Source organism: Bombina bombina, chromosome 2 (assembly GCF_027579735.1).
Source record: "Bombina bombina isolate aBomBom1 chromosome 2, aBomBom1.pri, whole genome shotgun sequence".
Classification (NCBI taxonomy): domain Eukaryota; kingdom Metazoa; phylum Chordata; class Amphibia; order Anura; family Bombinatoridae; genus Bombina; species Bombina bombina.
Genome location: NC_069500.1, coordinates 419690465 through 419712528, shown reverse-complemented (window position 1 = coordinate 419712528; position 22064 = coordinate 419690465). Strand labels below are relative to the sequence as shown.

The 22064-nt window shown below is 39.8% G+C and overlaps 1 protein-coding gene across 1 annotated transcript in view; it reads left to right on the top strand.

Annotated features, from left to right (window-relative positions):
• The window catches only part of PI4KA (phosphatidylinositol 4-kinase alpha), a 442522-nt gene that overhangs the window by 103317 nt on the left and 317141 nt on the right, over positions 1–22064 (top strand). The window contains 1 exon segment of the mRNA XM_053701959.1: positions 3260–3310. Within this exon segment, the coding sequence (XP_053557934.1) occupies positions 3260–3310 (51 nt within the window).

Genomic DNA, 22064 nt, shown 5'->3' with positions numbered 1-22064 from the left:
AGGTTTTGGTATGCAGATCTGGTTCGGATGTCCAGTTGCCCGCCTTGGCCACTTCCGTTACGGCCGGACCTACTATCTCAAGGTCTGTTTTTCCATCAGGATCTCAAATCATTAAATTTGAAGGTATGGAAATTGAACGCTTAGTTCTAAGTCATAGAGGTTTCTCTGACTCAGTGATTAATACTATGTTACAAGCTCGTAAATCAGTCTCTAGAAAGATTTATTATAGAGTTTGGAAGACTTACATTTCATGGTGTTCTTCTCATAAATTCTCCTGGCATTCTTTTAGAATTCCTAGAATTTTACAGTTCCTTCAGGATGGTTTGGATAAGGGTTTGTCTGCAAGTTCCTTGAAAGGACAAATCTCCGCTCTTTCTGCTTTATTTCACAGAAAGATTGCTATACTTCCTGATATTCACTGTTTTGTACAGGCTTTAGTTCGTATTAAGCCTGTCATTACATCAATTTCTCCTCCTTGGAGTCTTAATTTGGTTCTGAAGGCTTTACAGGCTCCTACATTTGAGCCTATGCATTCTTTGGACATTAAACTACTTTCCTGGAAAGTGTTGTTCCTTTTGGCTATTTCTTCTAGAAGAGTTTCTGAGCTTTCTGCTCTTTCTTGTGAGTCTCCTTTTCTGATTTTTCATCAGGATAAGGCAGTTTTGCGGACTTCTTTTCAATTTTTACCTAAGGTTGTGAATTCTAACAACATTAGTAGAGAAATTGTTGTCCCTTCCTTGTGTCCTAATCCTAATAATTCTTTGGAGAGATCCTTACATTCTTTGGATGTGGTAAGAGCTTTGAAATATTATGTGGAAGCTACTAAAAATTTCAGGAAGACTTCCAAGTTTATTTTGTTTTATTTTTCTGGTCCTAGGAAAGGTCAGAAAGCTTCTGCTATTTCCTTGGCTTCTTGGTTGAAACTTTTGATTCATCAAGCTTATTTAGAGTCGGGTCAAACCCCGCCTCAGAGAATTACAGCTCAATCTACTAGATCAGTCTCCACTTTGTGGGCTTTTAAGAATGAAGCTTCAGTTGATCAGATTTGCAAAGCAGCAACTTGGTCCTCTTTGCATACATTTACTAAATTCTACCATTTGATATATTTGCTTCTTCGGAAGCAGTTTTTGGTAGAAAAGTTCTTCAGGCAGCTGTTTCAGTTTGATTCTTCTGCTTTTGATTTATGTTTTTTTCTTTTCAAAAGTGAAAATAACTTATTTTTTGGGTTGTGGATGATTTTTTCAGCGGAATATGGCTGTTTTTTATTTTATTCCCTCCCTCTCTAGTGACTCTTGAGTGGAAGACTCCACATCTTGGGTATTGATATCCCATATGTCACTAGCTCATGGACTCTTGCCAATTACATGAAAGAAAACATAATTTATGTAAGAACTTACCTGATAAATTCATTTCTTTCATATTGGCAAGAGTCCATGAGGCCCACCCTTTTTATGGTGGTTATGATTTTTTTTGTATAAAGCACAATTATTTCCAAATTTCCTTTGTTGATGCTTTCTACTCCTTTCTTTATCACCCCACTGCTTGGCTATTCGTTAAACTGAATTGTGGGTGTGGTGAGGGGTGTATTTATAGGCATTTTGAGGTTTGGGAAACTTTGCCCCTCCTGGTAGGATTGTATATCCCATATGTCACTAGCTCATGGACTCTTGCCGATATGAAAGAAATTAATTTATCAGGTAAGTTCTTACATAAATTATGTGATTACCCTTCCCCAGTTTTGTATAACCAACACTGTTATATTAATATACTTTTTACCTCTGTGATTACCTTGTATCTAAGCCTTTTCTGACAACCCACTGATCACATGACTTTTATTATCTATTGACTTTCCTTTTATCCAATTAGTTCAATGTCTGCCACAAACCAGGGGCGTGAGCACAATGTTATCTAAATGGCTCACATGAACTTGCACTCCCTGTTGTGAAAAGCTAGTAAAAAAGCATGTGATAAGAGGCTGTCTTTAATGGCTTAGTAACAGTCAGAAATGTAGAGGTTTAAAGGTTATAAAGTATAGTAAATAACAATGTTGGTGCAAAGCTGGGGAATGGGTAGTAAAGGCGTTATCCATCTTTTTAAACAATAACAATTTTGGTGTTGACTGTCCCTTTAAGTTAATATATTCTATTAATAATAATAATAATAATAATCATAATAATAATAATAATTTAAAAAAAAATGTATAGAGAATGTATGCATTATTTTATTTTACTTATTTACATTTTGGATAGTTTAATTAAAAAATCTGCCTGCTATCATAGTCTATGTGGCCTCTGATTGGCTGTATTTGTCTTTCCTAAAAAGGGTTTGGAATTTGGAGATAGAACACTATTATTATATATTTCAATTAAACATTTTTTTTTTAAAATATATACATGAGCAGAAATCAGTATAATTGGATTTCAGTGGCTTATTCAGAGAGTACTGCAATGCATTACAGTCATTTCTGAAAACCAATGAGTTAAAGCTGGAGGTTTAATCTGATTTTGTTTGTGTATTGCTTCTATTGTAGAACTGGCAGACTGTGCATTGTACAGTGCAGTTTGTTTCTGCCAATGGCTAGCTAATATGCTTTACATTCTTCTGGTAAGCAATCCAAAAAAAGAAAACAAATGCAATAAAGATTTTTGGGAATTCTAATATAACTTTTGAACTATTCGTGATTGTGTACAAGTTTCCACCCCACTGAAGAGTGGGACAGAACAAAGTCCATTGAAAGGGGAATGGCACACATTTCTCATAGATTAGGACGCACATTGGTCAGGGTCCAGTTTTTGTCCTGTGGTGAACAAGTACAGAGCTGGCCATGCACACAGGACAAATAATACTCAGTACAGTACAAACACTGTACACACTTGGCAGTGTCTGATCAACAGTTATAGGGCCACAATGCTCAACTGCAAAGTAGCTTTATTGTAATTCAGCACATATATTTTGTAAGCTGTAATGTTCACCAGCGTTTATTTATGTGTTTTCTTTAATGAGCACCAAGGTTGCTATTACTAAGGAGGGTAACCTAATAACAGGCCTCATAATAGTACAAATAAAGTACGTTAATCTGTTTTTGTGTATATTTTGTGTTTGTTTATTAAAAAGTCACTACACAAAAAGGTGGAAAAATATGTTTCTCATGTAACAATGCTTTTAAAGCAATCCTGTCTGCCTTATACCAACTGTATGAAGAGGTTTACACATCTATATAATACTCTTATTCTTCTTCATGTTTTATTTCTCTTGACAGGCATCTAGTAGTGCAGGGAACCTGGGAGTTTTGATTCCTGTTATTGCTGTGGTGAGTAATTTACTTCTATTTTTGGTTTTCGGTGAAGCTTATATTGGCTTAGTGTGTACTAACTTTAGATATTGTGTAATCTTCTGCAATTGACACATTTTATTCTTTACTATATATTTTTGATTCAAACTTTATCTGTCTTTTTTTTAACTGTTGTTAGCAAGCTAGACACATATACGTAACAAAGATTATAGCATTGTATCTGTATGCTTTCTCCCAACTTGTCATATGCTATTTTCTCTATTACCTAAAAGGGTACTGTTTGAGCAATGTTTGCTTATAAATAAAACAGTGATAGATTGTGTAAAAGAGAAAACTCGGCTAATCTTTCTTTTAGGCCATTCTGTTTTAAATACATCCAACTAGATCCTTCTTGCTTTACATATCGACTAAGAACACCACAAAACTTACTTGTGAAGAGATATAAATTGCCAAAAGATCACTGTAAATAAAATGCATCACTCTAAAGTGAATTCATATAAATCATCCCTGTACATGCTATGTTATATCACCTTTTTACACGTTTAATTTTCCCCTTACTTTGTGTTAGGACTAACAAACCAAAATGGTTTTATACTACTAGGGAGGTTGTAATAATTGTACCAGAATGATAGGGTAATTAGAATAAAATAAAGATATGTAAATAAGAGAGAGTAAAGAAATTGCAAGAGAGACCAAAAAAGTTTGGAAAACATGAACAGATATGCTCAGGGGGAGTTTTGTACACACTGTGGCACATTCATTATACTTATTATCAACTATTCCACCGTCTCCAAATCATGCATTGTCACCAAAACCTGTTTTCTTTCCTATGACATGGAGTGTCCACAATGTCATTCCAATTACTAGTGGGATATTCAACTCCTGGCCAGTAGGAGGAGGCAAAGAGCACCCCAGCAAAGCTGTTAAATGTAACTTCCCTTACCCATAATCCCCAATGATTCTCTTTGCCTCTGTCAGTGAAGGTTGTGCGAAGTTAGTGTCTGGAGATCCTTTTATGGGTACTTTCCCTGCAAGCAAGGATTGGGGTCTAGCTGTGTCTACATCAATCTTTTGAGTAAAAGCAGTGGTGGCTTTAAGCAGTTTGAAGGTGGTGAGGAAGACTTTGCTTTACTTCTAACATTTTGCCACTTTTGCGGGGAGCAGCATCTTAGTGGTATGATGCCTTGTCAGATCTTATTACAGAGGAGACTACGGTAGGGGAGATCCAAGATAGGATCAAAGCTCTCAGACTGGCCAATACATTTATCTGTGATGCCAACATGCAGATAATTAGACTAGGAGCTAAAATGTCTAGTTTCACTGTACTAGCTCACAGGTCTCTGTGGTTGAAGTCCTGGTCCGCTGATGTTTCTTCGAAGGCCAAACTTTTGTCTTTACCTTACAAGGGTAAAACTCTGTTTGGACCTGGTCTGATGGAAATCATCTCAGAGATTACGGGTGGAAAGGGTTCTTTCCTGCCTCAGGACAAGAAGAATAGACCTAAGGGTCTGCAGATTTCTTAATTTTGTTCCTTTCGGAACTTTAAGGGACAGAAGTCTTCCTCTTCCAAACTAGACCAATCCAGGTCCACTTGGAAATACAGCCAACCCTTGAATAAGGGAAAGCAGAACAAGAAACCTTCTGCTGACTTTAAATCAGCATGAAGGTTCTTCTCCCCCCCCCAGATCTGGTGGGGGGGCAGGCATTCTCTTTTTCTTCAAGCCTGGATACGTGACATAGTATCCCAGGGTTACAGAATGGGATTCAAGTCTTGCCCTCTGAGTGGCATATTTCTCCTGTCAAGACTATCCTCAAACCAGGTAAAGAAGGAGGCCTTCTTAAATTGCGTCAATGAACTATCCTCCCTGGGAGTTATTGTACCAGTCCCTCTAAGGGAACAAGGTCTAGGATTCTATTCATATCTATTTGTGGTCCCCAAAAAAGGAGGGGACTTTTCATCCAATCTTAGTCTTAGATCTCAAGTGCCTCAACAAATTCCTCACGGTTCCGTCCTTCAAGATGGAAACTATTTGTTTTCTTTCTTTGGTACAGGAAGGTCAATTTATGACGACCATAGACTTGGACGCATACCTTCATATTCCCATTCACAGGGAACATCACCAGTTTCTGAGGTTTGCATTTCTGGACAAACATTTCCAGTTTGTTGCGCTTCCGTTTGGTCTGGCTACTGCTACCAGAATATTCACAAAGGTTCTGGGGGTGCTATTGGCAGTGATCAAATCCTAGGGAATTGCTGTGGCGGCTTATCTAGACAACATCTTGGTTCAGGCGCCATCTTTCTCTTGTTAAGTGTAGTCAGTCCACGGGTCATCCATTACGTATGGGATTATATCTCTTCCCCAACAGGAAGTTGCAAGAGGATCACCCAAGCAGAGCTGCTATATAGCTCCTCCCCTCACATGTCATACCCAGTCATTCTCTTGCAACCTAACTAAAGATAGGTCGTTGTGAGAGGTCTGTGGTGTTTTTAAACTTAGTTTATTTCTTCAATCAAAAGTTTGTTATTTTAAATGGCACCGGAGTGTGCTGTTTGTTCTCAGGCAGCATTAGAAGAAGAATCTGCCTGCGTTTTCTATGATCTTAGCAGACGTAACTAAGATCCACTGGCTGTTCTCGCACATTCTGAGGAGTGAGGTAACTTCAGAAAAAGGGAATAGCATGCAGGGCCCCCCTGCAAACGAGATATGTGCAGTAAATTATTTTTCTAAGCAATGGAATTGACTGAGAAAATACTGCTGATACCAATGTGATGTAAGTTCAGTCTTAAATGCAGTGGTAGCGACTGGTATTAGGCTGATGAGTGTGTGTACACTGAAGTATTTTTCTAGGGAATGGAATTTGACTCAGAAAATACTGTTAATACTGAAGTAATGTATGAGCCTTAACTGCAGTAAAAGCAACTGGTAGCAGGCTTATTAATAACACTTCATAACTTTTAAAATGTATGTTCAAAACGTTTACTGGCATGTTAATCGTTTTTTGTGAGGTACTTGGTGATAAAACTTATTGGGGCATGATTTTTACCACATGGCTAACTTTTGTTTCTGCATAGAAACAGTTAACTGCGCTTTTTTGCGCAGTAAAAATTCAGTCACAATCTTCCTACTTCATCCTCCATGATCCAGGACGTCTCTAGAGAGTTCAGGGGTCTTCAAAATTCATTTTGAGGGAGGTAATCAGTCACAGCAGACCTGTGACAGTGTGTTTGACTGTGATAAAAACGTTAATTATTAAATTGTTATCCGTTTTTTTGGGTATTAAGGGGTTAATCATCCATTTGCTGGTGGGTGCAATCCTTTGCTAACTTAATACATTTACTGTGAAATTTTGGTTGCTATAACTAATTTGGTTCATTGTTATTTCAACTGTGACAGTTTTTTTGTGCTTCTTAAAGGCACAGTAGCGTTTTTTATATTGCTTGTAAATTTATTTGAAAAGTATTTTCCAAGCTTGCTAGTCTCATTGCTAGTCTGTTTAAACATGTCTGACACAGATGAATCTGTTTGTTCACTATGTATGAAGGCCAATGTGGAACCCAACAGAAATATGTGTACCAATTGTATTGATATTACTTTAAATAAAAGTCAGTCTTTACATGTAAAGAAATTATCACCAGACAACAAGGGGGAAGTTATGCCGACTAACTCTCCTCACGTGTCAGTACCTTTGCCTCCCGCTCAGGAGGTGCGTGATTTTGTGGCGCCAAGTACATCAGGGAGGCCCTTACAAATCACTTTGCAAGACATGGCTACTGTTATGACAGAAGTATTATCTAAATTGCCAGAATTAAGAGGCAAGCGTGATAGCTCTGGGTTAAGGACAGAGCGCGCTGATGATGTGAGAGCCATGTCCGATACTGCGTCACAATTTGCAGAACATGAAGACGGAGAGCTTCATTCTGTGGGTGACGGATCTGATCCAGGGAGACTGGATTCAGAGATTTCTAATTTAAAATTTAAGCTTGAGAACCTCCGCATATTGCTAGGGGAGGTATTAGCGGCTCTGAATGATTGTAACATGGTTGCAATTCCAGAAAAATTATGTAGGTTGGATAGATACTATGCGGGTACCCGGTGTGTACTGACGTGTTTCCTATACCTAAACGGCTTACAGAGATTATTAGCAAGGAGTGGGATAGACCCGGTGTGTCTTTTTCCCCTCCTCCCATATTTAGGAAAATGTTTCCTATAGACGCCACCACACGAGACTTATGGCTGACGGTCCCTAAGGTGGAGGGAGCAGTTTCTACTTTAGCTAAGCGTACCACTATCCCGGTGGAGGATAGTTGTGCCTTTTCAGATCCAATGGATAAAAAATTAGAGGGTTACCTTAAGAAAATGTTTGTTCAACAAGGTTTTATCTTACAGCCCCTTGCATGCATTGCGCCTGTCACTGCTGCGGCGGCATTCTGGTTTGAGTCTCTGGAAGAGGCCATTCGCACAGCTCCATTGGATGAAATTATGAACAAGCTTAAAGCACTTAAGCTAGCTAATGCATTTGTTTCTGATGCCGTCGTACATTTAACCAAACTTACGGCTAAGAACTCCGGATTCGCCATCCAAGCGCGCAGAGCTCTATGGCTGAAATCCTGGTCAGCTGATGTGACTTCTAAATCTAAATTGCTTAATATTCCTTTCAAAGGGCAGACCTTATTCGGGCCCGGCTTGAAAGAAATTATCGCTGACATTACGGGAGGTAAGGGCCATGCTCTGCCTCAGGACAGGGCCAAATCAAAGGCTAAACAGTCTAATTTTCGTGCCTTTCGTAACCTCAAGGCAGGAGCAGCATCAACTTCCTCCACTCCAAAACAGGAAGGAGCTGTTGCTCGTTACAGACAGGGCTGGAAAACTAACCAGTCCTGGAACAAGGGCAAGCAGGCCAGAAAACCTGCTGCTGCCCCTAAGACAGCATGAAGAGAGGGCCCCCCTATCCGGAAACGGATCTAGTGGGGGGCAGACTTTCTCTCTTCGCCCAGGCTTGGGCAAGAGATGTCCAGGATCCCTGGGCGTTGGAGATCATATCTCAGGGATATCTTCTGGACTTCAAAGCTTCTCCTCCACAAGGGAGATTTCATCTTTCCAGGTTATCAGCAAACCAAATAAAGAAAGAGGCATTTCTACACTGTGTACAAGACCTCTTACTAATGGGGGTGATCCACCCAGTTCCGCGGACGGAACACGGACAAGGATTCTATTCAAATCTGTTTGTGGTTCCCAAGAAAGAGGGAACCTTCAGACCAATCTTGGACTTAAAAATCCTAAACAAATTCCTAAGAGTTCCATCATTCAAAATGGAAACTATTCGGACCATCCTACCCATGATCCAAGAGGGTCAGTACATGACCACAGTGGACATAAAGGATGCCTACCTTCACATACCGATTCACAAGGATCATTATCGGTACCTAAGATTTGCCTTCCTAGACAGGCATTACCAGTTTGTAGCTCTTCCCTTCGGGTTAGCTACGGCTCCAAGAATCTTTACAAAGGTTCTGGGCTCACTTCTGGCGGTACTAAGACCGCGAGGCATAGCGGTGGCTCTGTACCTAGACGACATTCTGATACAAGCGTCAAGTTTTCAAACTGCCAAGTCTCATACAGAGATAGTTCTGGCATTTCTGAGGTTGCATGGGTGGAAGGTGAACGTGGAAAAGAGTTCTCTATTACCACTCACAAGGGTTCCCTTCCTAGGGACTCTTATAGATTCTGTAGAGATGAAAATTTACCTGACGGAGGCCAGGTTATCAAAACTTCTAAATGCTTGCCGTGCCCTTCATTCCATTCCACACCCGTCAGTAGCTCAGTGCATGGAAGTAATCGGCTTAATGGTAGCAGCAATGGACATAGTACCATTTGCGCGCCTGCATCTCAGACCGCTGCAATTGTGCATGCTAAGTCAGTGGAATGGGGATTACTCAGATTTGTCCCCTCTACTAAATCTGGATCAAGAGACCAGAGATTCTCTGTTATGGTGGCTTTCTCGGCCCCACCTGTCCAAGGGGATGACCTTTCGCAGGCCAGATTGGACGATTGTAACGACAGACGCCAGCCTTCTAGGTTGGGGCGCAGTCTGGAATTCCCTGAAGGCTCAGGGATCATGGACTCAGGAGAAGAAACTCCTCCCAATAAATATTCTGGAGTTAAGAGCAATATTCAATGCTCTTCTAGCTTGGCCTCAGTTAGCAACTCTGAGGTTCATCAGATTTCAGTCGGACAACATCACGACTGTGGCTTACATCAATCATCAAGGGGGAACCAGGAGTTCCCTAGCAATGTTGGAAGTCTCAAAGATAATTCGCTGGGCAGAGTCTCACTCTTGCCACCTGTCAGCGATCTACATCCCAGGCGTGGAGAACTGGGAGGCGGATTTCCCCCGGATGAAAAGTCGCTAGACTTTTCATCCGGGGGAGTGGGAACTTACTTCCGGAGGTCTTCGCTCAACTGATTCATCGTTGGGGCAAACCAGATCTGGATCTCATGGCATCTCGCCAGAACGCCAAGCTTCCTTGTTACGGATCCAGGTCCAGGGACCCGGGAGCGGTGCTGATAGATGCTCTGACAGCCCCTTGGGTTTTCAACATGGCTTATGTGTTTCCACCATTTCCGATGCTTCCTCGACTGATTGCCAAGATCAAACAGGAGAGAGCTTTGGTGATTCTGATAGCGCCTGCGTGGCCACGCAGGACCTGGTATGCAGACCTAGTGGACATGTCGTCCTGTCCACCATGGTCTCTGCCTCTGAGACAGGACCTTCTAATTCAGGGTCCTTTCAACCATCCAAATCTAATTTCTCTGAGTCTGACTGCATGGAGATTGAACGCTTGATTCTATCAAAGCGTGGCTTCTCGGAGTCGGTTATTGATACCTTAATACAGGCTAGGAAACCTGTTATCAGAAGAATTTACTATAAGATATGGCGTAAACATTTATATTGGTGCGAATCCAAGAGTTACTCATGGAGTAAGGTCAGGATTCCTAGGATATTGTCTTTTCTACAAGAGGGTTTAGAAAAGGGCTTATCCGCTAGATTTCCGCCGTGGAGCTTGATCTTAGTTCTTAACGTTTCTGCGTACTAAACCTGGGTTTTTACCTAAGGTTGTTTCTAACAGGAATATCAATCAAGAGATTATGTCCTAATCCTTCTTCAAAGAAGGAACGTCTTTTGCATAATTTAGACGTAGTCCGTGCCCTGAAGTTCTACTTACAGGCAACTAAAGATTTTCGGCAAACTTCTTCTCTGTTTGTCGTTTACTCTGGACAGAGGAGAGGTCAAAAGGCTTCGGCTACCTCTCTCTCCTTTTGGCTTCGTAGCATAATACGTTTAGCCTATGAGACTGCTGGACAGCAGCCTCCTGAAAGGATTACAGCTCATTCTACTAGAGCTGTGGCTTCCACCTGGGCCTTTAAAAATGAGGCCTCTGTTGAACAGATTTGCAAGGCTGCAACTTGGTCTTCACTTCACACTTTTTCAAAATTTTACAAATTTGACACTTTTGCTTCTTCGGAGGCTATTTTTGGGAGAAAGGTACTTCTCTCCTTCTCCCTCCCTTCATCCGTGTACTTTAGCTTTGGTATTGGTATCCCATAAGTAATGGATGACCCGTGGACTGACTACACTTAACAAGAGAAAACATAATTTATGCTTACCTGATAAATTTATTTCTCTTGTAGTGTAGTCAGTCCACGGCCCGCCCTGTCTTTTAAGGCAGTTCTAAATTTTAATTAAACTCCAGTCACCACTGCACCCTATGGTTTCTCCTTTCTCGTCTTGTTTCGGTCGAATGACTGGATATGACATGTGAGGGGAGGAGCTATATAGCAGCTCTGCTTGGGTGATCCTCTTGCAACTTCCTGTTGGGGAAGAGATATAATCCCATAAGTAATGGATGACCCGTGGACTGACTACACTACAAGAGAAATAAATTTATCAGGTAAGCATAAATTATGTTTTTTAATTAGCCCAATCTCATACAGAGATGCTGTTGTCTTTTCTACGTTCTCGCGGGTGGAAGGTGAATTTGGAAAAGAGTTCTCTAATTCCATCTACAAAAGTGCGTTTCCTAGAGACAATAATATATTCCATTTCCATGAAGATTTTCCTGACGGAGATCAGAAAATCCAAGCATCTTGCTTTCCTGCCTTTCTCTACAGTCTGCTTTTCGTCCATCAGTGGCTCAATGAATGGAGGTGATTGGTCTGATGGTGGCATCCATGGACAATCGTCCCTTTGCTCTGTTCCATCTGCGACCGCTACAGCTTTGCATGCTACGTCAATGGAATGGAGACCATTCAGATTTGGCGCAAAGGATAAATCTTGACCCCCTAACAAGAGACTCTCTCGTGGTGGATGTACCAGGAGCATCTGTTTCGGGGCATTTGCTTCCTGAGACTTTCCTGGAAGATTGTGACTACGGATGCCAGCCTGTCAGGCTGGGGAGCTGTTTGGGGGTCTTTGAAGGCACAGGGCCTTTGGTCTCGGGAAGAATCCTCTCTTCCCATAAACATCTTGGAGTTGAGAGCTATCTTTAATGCCCTAGCAGCGTGGCCTCAACTGTCTTTAGTCTGGTTTATCAGATTCCAATCGGACAACATCACCTCAGTGGCTTACAGCAACCACCTGGGAGGGACTCAAAGTTCCTTAGCCATGAAGGAGGTGACTCGCTTTCTGCAGTGGGCAGAAGCTCACAATTGTCTTCTATCTGCCATCCACATTCCAGGTGTGGACGACTGGGAGGCAGACTTTCTGAGCAAACAGACCTTTTATCCCGGGGAGTGGGCTCTCCATTAGGAAGTTTTTTCTCAGATAACCCTCAGGTGGGGAGTTCCAGAGTTGGATTTGATGGCGTCCTGCCAAAACGCCAAGGTTCCAAAGTACGGTTCAAGGTCAAGAGATCCTCAGGCCGTTCTGATAGATGCTCTATCTTCTCCTTGGCATATCTGTTTCCTCCGTTTGCTCTCCTTCCACGAATCATTGCTTGTATCAAACAGGAGAGAGCATTGGTGATCCTAATAGCTTCTGCATGGCCTCGCAGGATCTGGTTTGCGGATCTAGTACGGATATCATCTCTACCTCCTTGGAGGTTACCTCTGAGGAAGGACCTTCTAATTCAGGGTCCTCTTCTCCATCCAAACCTAGATTCTCTGAAGCTGACTGCTTGGAGATTGAACGCCTAGTTCTGTCTAGACGTGGTTTTTCTGAAACGGTAATTGAAACTATGCTCCAGGTTCGCAAACCTGTTACTCGCAAGATTTACCATAAGGTATGGCGTAAATATCTTTATTGGTGTGAATCTAAAGGGTTCTCCTGGAACCGGGTGAGGATTCCCAGGATTTTGTCTTTTCTTCAGGATGGCCTGGAGAATGGTTTATTGGTCAGTACTGTAAAGGGTCAGATTTCTGCTCTATCCTTTTGCACAAACGTCTGGCAGACTTACCAGATGTTCAAGCCTTTGTTCAGGCCCTGGTTAGAATCGTGCCTGTGTTTAAACCTGTTGCTCCCCCGTGGAGTCTTAATCTAGTTCTTAAAGTTTTGCAGCAGGCTCCGTTTGAGCCGATGCATGTTGTTGATATAAAATTATCTTGTGCGATTTATTTCTTCTTCTTGCAGAGTCTCTGAGCTTTCAGCTCTGCAGTATTATTCACCGAATTTTATTTTTCATGCTGATAAGGCGGTCCTTTGTACCAAATTGGGTTTTCTCCCTAAGATGGTGTCGGATCGAAACATTAATCAGGAAATTGTTGTTCCTTCTTTTGTCCAAATCCTTCTTCTCATAAGGAATGTCTTTTGCTTAAGTTGAATGTTTGTGCAAGCTCTAAAATTTTACTTACAAGCTACTAATTCTCTGCAATCTTCTTCCCTGTTTGTTGTTTTCTCTGGAGAACGTAAGGGTTAGAAGGCCATTTCTACTACTCTGTCTCTTTGGTTGAGAAGTTTGATTAGTTTGGCTTATGAGACTGCTGGACAGCAGCCTCCTGAGAGAATTATGGCTCATTTCACTAGGGCTGTCTCCTCTTCTTTGTTATTATAGGGAGTCCATTCAATTTTGTTATTATAGCGAGTCCATTCATTTTAGCTTATGCACTTCTCCATTCTCCATTATTTAGTGAGCAACGTAGGATTGTAAAACATTGGAATTACTAGGGACCTTGGAGAGCTACAAAGGCTGTTACAGGGATACAAAACCCCACATTTTTCTTTTACGATTCAGAGCATATATTTTAAACAACTTAAAGGGACAGTCTAGTCCAAAATAAACTTTCATGATTCAGATAGGGCATGCAATTTTAAATTACTTTCAAATGTACTTTTATCACTAATTTTGCTTTGTTCTTTTGGTATTCTTAGTTGAAAGCTAAACCTAGGAGGTTCATATGCTAATTTCTTAGACCTTGAAGGCCGCCTCTTATCTGAAAGCATTTTGACAGTTTTTCACTACTAGAGGGTGTTAGTTCATGTGTGTCATATAGATAACACTGTCAGCACTGATTGGCTAAAATGCAAGTCTGTCAAAAGAACTGAAATAAGGGGGGCATTTTGCAGAGGCTTAGATACAAGGTAATTACAGAGGTAAAAAGTATATTAATATAACTGTGTTGGTTATGCAAAACTAGGAAATGGGTAATAAGGGATTATCTATCTTTTAAAACAATAACAATTCTGGTGTAGACTGTCCCTTTAATAATTTACTTCTATTTTCAATTTTGCTTCTTTCCTTTGCTATCCTTTCTTGAAGAAGAAGCTTGCACTACTGGGAGAGAGTTGAACATATCAGTAAGCCAATAATGATAGACATATATGAGCAGCCACCAATCAGCAGCTAGCTCCCAGCTCCTGAGCCTACCTAGGTATCCTTTTCAGGATACCAAGAGATCTAATCAAATTATATCATAGAAGTAATTTGGAAATTTGTTTAAAATTCTATGTTCTAACTAAATCACTAAAGAAAATGTTTGGGTTTGATGTGAATTGCCTTTTGTTTGAGTGCCGCCTACTGCTGCTTCTTCCTCAGGCGACATTCTAGTATACTTGAATTGTAGCACCGGCTCTGATTAAGTGATGACTATGGGGCCGATTTATCAAAGTGCAGCGGACATGATCCGCTGTAGTAGATCATGTTCGCCGCACATCGATAAATGCAGACAGTATACGCTGTCGGTATTTATCATTGCACAAGAATTTCACTTGAAATGCTTGTGCAATGCCACCCCCTGCACATTCGCGGCCAATCAGGGGGGTGTCAATCAACTCGATCGTATGCGTGTGGCGGACAAGTTAAGGAGCAGCAGTCTTAAGGCCGCTGCTTCTTTACTCCTGTTTCCGGCGAGCCTGAAGACTCACGCGGAAACAGGTGTATACTGCCCCATTCGGGCCGTGATAAGTCGGCCTCTATGTGTAAGGTGATTTGGTCACAGCACCAGTTTAAAAAAAAAAAAAAAAAAGTTTACAATTAATGTTTTTCTATAAAAGCCTCTTTTTATAATAGATTAATTTAAGGATTGTCAACTTTTGTACACTCCTTGAAGCCTATCTCTCAATAAATCCCATGCAAGCTGCATATCAGTTAGTCTCTGTATGCTCCAAGATCAGATTTGTGAAAGACATCAATTTCTTATTTAAATTAATTAAATCAAAGGTTCATTCATTCATTAAGTAATTATTAAAAGTAAGTTTTTTTAAAAACTGGATGCTGTGGTCAAATGGCCAATTCATATTTCAGCTAGATTTTCCCTTTAAACCTTAAATATTCTGCAAATAAGATGCTTCCTTTACTCACCTTTTGGTTATAGTTTTTTTGTTTTTTTACTCTTGGCATATGTGGTCAATTAGCGGTGTTGCATGATTTTAATAAAGAAGAAAAGGGTTGTCACAGAGGTAGAAAGGAGTCAGAGTAAAATTACTTTGGTGTGTTATGGAATGGGTTAAAGGTCAGTTTTTTTTTTCTACGTGTCATGTTACTTATTTTTATCTTTTTGGTCTTTCACATATTATTGAACTTTAAAGTTTTGTAAAAGACTATTAAAGTGATTGTCAATCCAAGCATTTGTGAAACGCTAGGATTGAACATTGGAACAAATAAAGGGGACTTTCATTCATGAAGTATAAAATAATGCTGAAAGCTCCTTTATTTGTTTCAAGCATTCACTGCACTGAGCTTCTCAGGCAGCCCACAGCACAACGCTGTTTTGCTGAGAGTTGACGTTTTCACCTCTTAGCCAATAGCCGTGCGGGATATCCGGCTTGGCGTCATTTATCACATCATTGTTTATCACATATTTTATCTTGCAGCAGTTGATATCTACCCCTTTGTACCTTTTGCAAATTTAAAAATACATACACACGCATATACTGTGTGTGTATGTATGTATGTATATATATATGTATGTGTGTATATATATATATATATATATATATATATTTTTATATTTATGTGTGTATATGTATATGTGTATGTGTATATATATATATGTGTGTGTGTGTGTATATATATATATATATATATATATATATATATATATATATATATATATATATATATATATATATATATATATATATATATATATATATATATATATATATATATATATATATATATATATATATATATATATATATATATATATATATATATATATACACACACACACACACACACACACACATATATATATATATATATATATATATATATATATATATATATATATATGTGTGTGTGTATGTATATATGTATATATATATATAAAATCAAAGATGAAGAAGCGGAGAGTTTGAACCCCAAAACGTCAGTTTATAATAAATTACCACTTTAAATGACCAGAGAGGGCGGATCTTCATCTTTGATTGTATGTTCCTAGGCAAGTTGCTTAAGAGGTGAGAGTTCAAATCCACAGTGGCTTTAATATATATAATCTAAACTTATTTTTTTAAGTGTCCTAAAGCACCCACGTAGAAAATCTATTGCTCATGGGTTAATGGTTAGGTTGTTGGGGAGGAAAAACAAATATTTAACAACCTTGCGTAAACGAGAAGGGTACATGCTGCCAAGCTCTGTTTCTTTTTGTTGGTCAAAAGGAGATTCACTATATCACTTCTGTAGTCACCTAAATAATTTCACTAACAAAAAAAAAATAGATAACAAATGCATAGACTGTAACCTGTTTAATTGTGTATAGTAAAAACAAAACTTTGCATATACTTTGTTTTTTTTTACCTCCTTATCCTGTAATCTAATTATTGAAATTGTGTTTCCAGTAAGAATTAGAAGCTCGGACTTGAGCCTAATGCTGCTAAGTTCTACGTATCCATTATTTAACCAATTTGTAACTAATACTTGTCCCTAATTGGCCACAGCAAAGACATTTTTTTTTTAAATTTTGATTGAACAGGAAACCTAGGTTACTTGTTGGTGGCACCCATTACTCTAGGGAAACTAACATTTTAGACTTATTTCTTCAATATTTAAACAACTAAATTAAAACATTCACTGTATGTCACATAATATTACCACACTAGTCTTTGAGTTCATTATCATGTTTAGTATAATTTTAGTGTTCTAATGTTCCTTTTAAAAAGTTGAAGAATGTATTGCCAACACAGTATAAAAAATGACAGAATTTCTGAATCAAATATTAATCTTTTTTTCTCCCCAGGGCCTTTTTAGCGGGTGTACCACCCTGCTGATTTTACTGACCACCCGGTTAAAGTTTAAACCAATATTAAAGGGACAGGCTACACCAGAATTTTTATTTCTCTTGTAAGGTGTATCCAGTCCACAGATCATCCATTACTTGTGGGATATTCTCCTTCCCAACAGGAAGTTACAAGAGGATCACCCACAGCAGAGCTGCTATATAGCTCCTCCCCTAACTGCCATATCCAGTCATTCTCTTACAAACTCTCAACATAGCTGGAGGTAGTAAGAGGAAAGTGGTGTAATATAGTTAGTTTTTTCTTCAATCAAAAGTTTATTGTTTTTAAATGGTACCGGAGTTGTACTATTTTATCTCAGGCAGCATTTAGAAGAAGAATCTTCCTGCGTTTTTCTATGATCTTAGCAGAAGTAACTAAGATCCACTGCTATTCTCACATATGTCTGAGGAGTGAGGTAACTTCAGAGGGAGAATGGCGTGCAGGTTATCCTGCAATAAGGTATGTGCAGTTTAAGTTTTTCTAGGGATGGAATTTGCTAGAAAAAAGCTGCTGATACTGGATTAATGTAAGTTAAGCCTAAATACAGTGATTTAATAGCGACTAGTATCAGGCTTGCTATCAGAGGTATATACTCTGATTAATGTGCAATATAAAACGTTTGCTGGCATGTTTAATCGTTTTTATATATGCTTTGGTGATAAAACTTATTGGGGCCTAGTTTTTTTCCACATGGCTGGCTTGATTTTTGCCTAGAAACAGTTTCCTGAGGCTTTCCACTGTTGTAATATGAGTGGGAGGGGCCTATTTTAGCGCTTTTTTGCGCAGTTAAAATTACAGACAGAGACATTCAGCTTCCCTCAGCAGTCCCCTGCATGCTTTAGGACATCTCTGAAGGGCTCAACAGGCTTCAAAAGTCATATATTGCGGAAGGTAAAGCCACAGTGGAGCTGTGGCAGTTGTGATTGTTTAAAAAACGTTTTTTTTCAATTTGTTAATCCGTTTTTTGTATTAAGGGGTTAATCATCCATTTGCAAGTGGGTGCAATGCTCTGCTAACTTGTTACATACACTGTAAAAATTTCGTTAGTTTAACTGCCTTTTTTCACTGTTATTTCAAATTTTAGCAAAATTTGTTTCCCTTAAAGGCACAGTAACGTTTTTTATATTGCTTGTTTAACTTGATGTAAAGTGTTTTCCAAGCTTGCTAGTCTCATTGCTAGTCTGTATAAACATGTCTGACATAGAGGAAACTCCTTGTTTATTATGTTTAAAAGCCATGGTGGAACCCCATATGAGAATGTGTACTAAATGTATTGATTTCACTTTAAACAATAAAGATCAGCTTTTATCTTTAAAAAACTAACTCTTTAAGACTAACTCTCCCCACGTGTCAGACCCTTTGACTCCCGCTCAAGGGACTCACGCTAAAATGGCGCCAAGTACATCAAAGACGCCCATAGTGATTACTTTGCAGGACATGGCGGCAATCATGGATAATACCCTGTCAGCGGTATTAGCCAGACTGCTTGAATTCAGAGGAAAGCGTGATAGCTCTGGGGTTAGACGTAGTACAGAGCGCACAGATGCCTTAAGGCCCATGTCTGATACTGCGTCACAATATGCAGAAGCTGAGGAAGGAGAGCTTCAGTCTGTGGGTGACATTTCTGATTCGGGGAAACCTGATTCAGATATTTCTACTTTTAAATTTAAGCTTGAGAACCTCCGTGTATTGCTTGGGGAGGTGTTAGCTGCTCTGAATGACTGTGACACAATTGCAGTACCAGAGAAATTGTGTAGACTGGATAAATACTATGCAGTGCCCGTGTGTACTGATGTTTTTCCAATACCTAAAAGGTTTACAGAAATCATTAATAAGCAGTGGGATAGACCCGGTGTGCCGTGTCCCCCCCCCCCCCCCCCCCCCCCCCCTATTTTTTAAAAAATGTTTCCAATAGACGCCACCACACGGGACTTATGGCAGACGGTCCCTAAGGTGGAGGGAGCAGTTTCTACTTTAGCAAAGCATACCACTATCCCTGTCGAGGACAGTTGTGCTTTTTCAGATCCAATGGATAAAAAATTAGGTTACCTTAAGAAAATGTTTATTCAACAAGGTTTTATCCTGCAGCCCCTTGCATGCATTGCGCCTGTCACTGCTGCTGCGGCGTTCTGGTTTGAGTCTCTGGAAGAGGCCTTTCAGACAGCTACTCCATTGACTGAAATACTTGACAAGCTTAGAACACTTAAGCTAGCTAATTCTTTTGTTTCTGACGCCATTGTTCATTTGACTAAACTAACGGCTAAGAATTCTGGATTCGCCATCCAGGCGCCTAGGGCGCTATGGCTTAAATCTTGGTCAGCTGACGTGACTTCAAAGTCTAAATTACTTAACATTCCCTTCAAGGGGCAGACCCTATTCGGGCCTGGTTTGAAGGAAATTATTGCTGACATTACTGGAGGTAAGGGTCATACCCTTCCTCAAGACAGGGCCAAATCAAAGGCCAACAGTCTAATTTTCATGCCTTTCGAAACTTCAAGGCAGGTGCAGCATCAACTTCCTCTGCTACAAGACAAGAGGGAACTTTTGCTCAATCCAAGCCTGGCTGGAAACCTAACCAGTCCTGGAACAAAGGCAAGCAGGCCAGAAAGCCTGCTGCTGCCTCTAAGACAGCATGAAGGAATGGCCCCCTATCCGGTAACGGATCTAGTAGGGGGCAGACTTTCTCTCTTCGCCCAGGCGTGGGCAAGAGATGTTCAGGATCCCTGGGCGTTGGAGATCATATCTCAGGGATATCTTCTGGACTTCAAAGCTTCCCCTCCTCAAGGGAGATTTCACCTTTCGAGATTATCTGTAAATCAGATAAAGAAAGAGGCATTCTTACTCTGTGTGCAAGACCTCCTTGTTATGGGAGTGATCTGTCCAGTTCCACAGTCGGAACAGGGACAGGGTTTTCTTTCATGTAATTAGCAAGAGTCCATGAGCTAGTGACGTATGGGATATACATTCCTACCAGGAGGGGCAAAGTTTCCCAAACCTCAAAATGCCTATAAATACACCCCTCACCACACCCACAATTCAGTTTTACAAACTTTGCCTCCGATGGAGGTGGTGAAGTAAGTTTGTGCTAGATTCTACGTTGATATGCGCTCCGCAGCAAGTTGGAGCCCGGTTTTCCTCTCAGCGTGCAGTGAATGTCAGAGGGATGTGAGGAGTATTGCCTATTTGAATGCAGCGATCTCCTTCTAAGGGGTCTATTTCATAGGTTCTCTGTTATCGGTCGTAGAGATTCATCTCTTACCTCCCTTTTCAGATCGACGATATACTCTTATATATACCATTACCTCTGCTGATTCTCGTTTCAGTACTGGTTTGGCTATCTACTATATGTAGATGAGTGTCCTGGGGTAAGTAAGTCTTATTTTCTGTGACACTCCTAGCTATGGTTGGGCACTTTGTTTATAAAGTTCTAAATATATGTATTCAAACATTTATTTGCCTTGACTCAGAATGTTCAACTTTCCTTATTTTCAGACAGTCAGTTTCATATTTGGGATAATGCATTTTAACATTTTTCTTACCTTAAAATTTGACTTTTTCCCTGTGGGCTGTTAGGCTCACGGGGGCTGAAAATGCTTCATTTTATTGCGTCATTCTTGGCGCGGACTTTTTTGGCGCAAAAATTCTATTTCCGTTTCCGGCGTCATACGTGTCGCCGGAAGTTGCGTCATTTTTTGACGTTATTTTGCGCCAAAAATGTCGGCGTTCCGGATGTGGCGTCATTTTTGGCGCCAAAAAGCATTTAGGCGCCAAATAATGTGGGCGTCTTATTTGGCGCGAAAAAATATGGGCGTCACTTTTGTCTCCACATTATTTAAGTCTCATTTTTTATTGCTTCTGGTTGCTAGAAGCTTGTTCTTTGGCATTTTTTTCCCATTCCTGAAACTGTCATTTAAGGAATTTGATAAATTTTGCTTTATATATATGTTGTTTTTTCTCTTACATATTGCAAGATGTCTCACGTTGCATCTGAGTCAGAAGATACTACAGGAAAATCGCTGTCAAGTGCTGAATCTACCAAAGCTAAGTGTATCTGCTGTAAACTTTTGGTAGCTATTTCTCCAGCTGTTGTTTGTATTGATTGTCATGACAAACTTGTTAAAGCAGATAATATTTCCTTTAGTAAAGTACCATTGCCTGTTGCAGTTCCTTCAACATCTAAGGTGCAGAATGTTCCTGATAATATAAGAGATTTTGTTTCTGAATCCATAAAGAAGGCTATGTCTGTTATTTCTCCTTCTAGTAAACGTAAAAAATCTTTTAAAACTTCTCTCCCTACAGATGAATTTTTAACTGAACATCATCATTCTGATTCTGATGATTCCTCTGGTTCAGAGGATTCTGTCTCAGAGGTTGATGCTGATAAATCTTCATATTTATTTAAAATGGAATTTATTCGTTCTTTACTTAAAGAAGTCCTAATTGCTTTAGAAATAGAGGATTCTGGTCCTCTTGATACTAAATCTAAACGTTTAAATAAGGTTTTTAAATCTCCTGTAGTTATTCCAGAAGTTTTTCCTGTCCCTGATGCTATTTCTGCAGTAATTTCCAAAGAATGGGATAATTTGGGTAATTCATTTACTCCTTCTAAACGTTTTAAGCAATTATATCCTGTGCCGTCTGACAGATTAGAATTTTGGGACAAGATCCCTAAAGTTGATGGGGCTATTTCTACCCTTGCTAAACGTACTACTATTCCTACGTCAGATGGTACTTCGTTTAAGGATCCTCTAGATAGGAAAATTGAGTCCTTTCTAAGAAAAGCTTATCTGTGTTCAGGTAATCTTCTTAGACCTGCTATATCTTTGGCTGATGTTGCTGCAGCTTCAACTTTTTGGTTGGAAACTTTAGCGCAACAAGTAACACATCGTGATTCTCATGATATTATTATTCTTCTTCAACATGCTAATAATTTTATCTGTGATGCCATTTTTGATATTATCAGAGTTGATGTCAGGTTTATGTCTCTAGCTATTTTAGCTAGAAGAGCTTTATGGCTTAAAACTTGGAATGCTGATATGGCTTCTAAATCAACTTTACT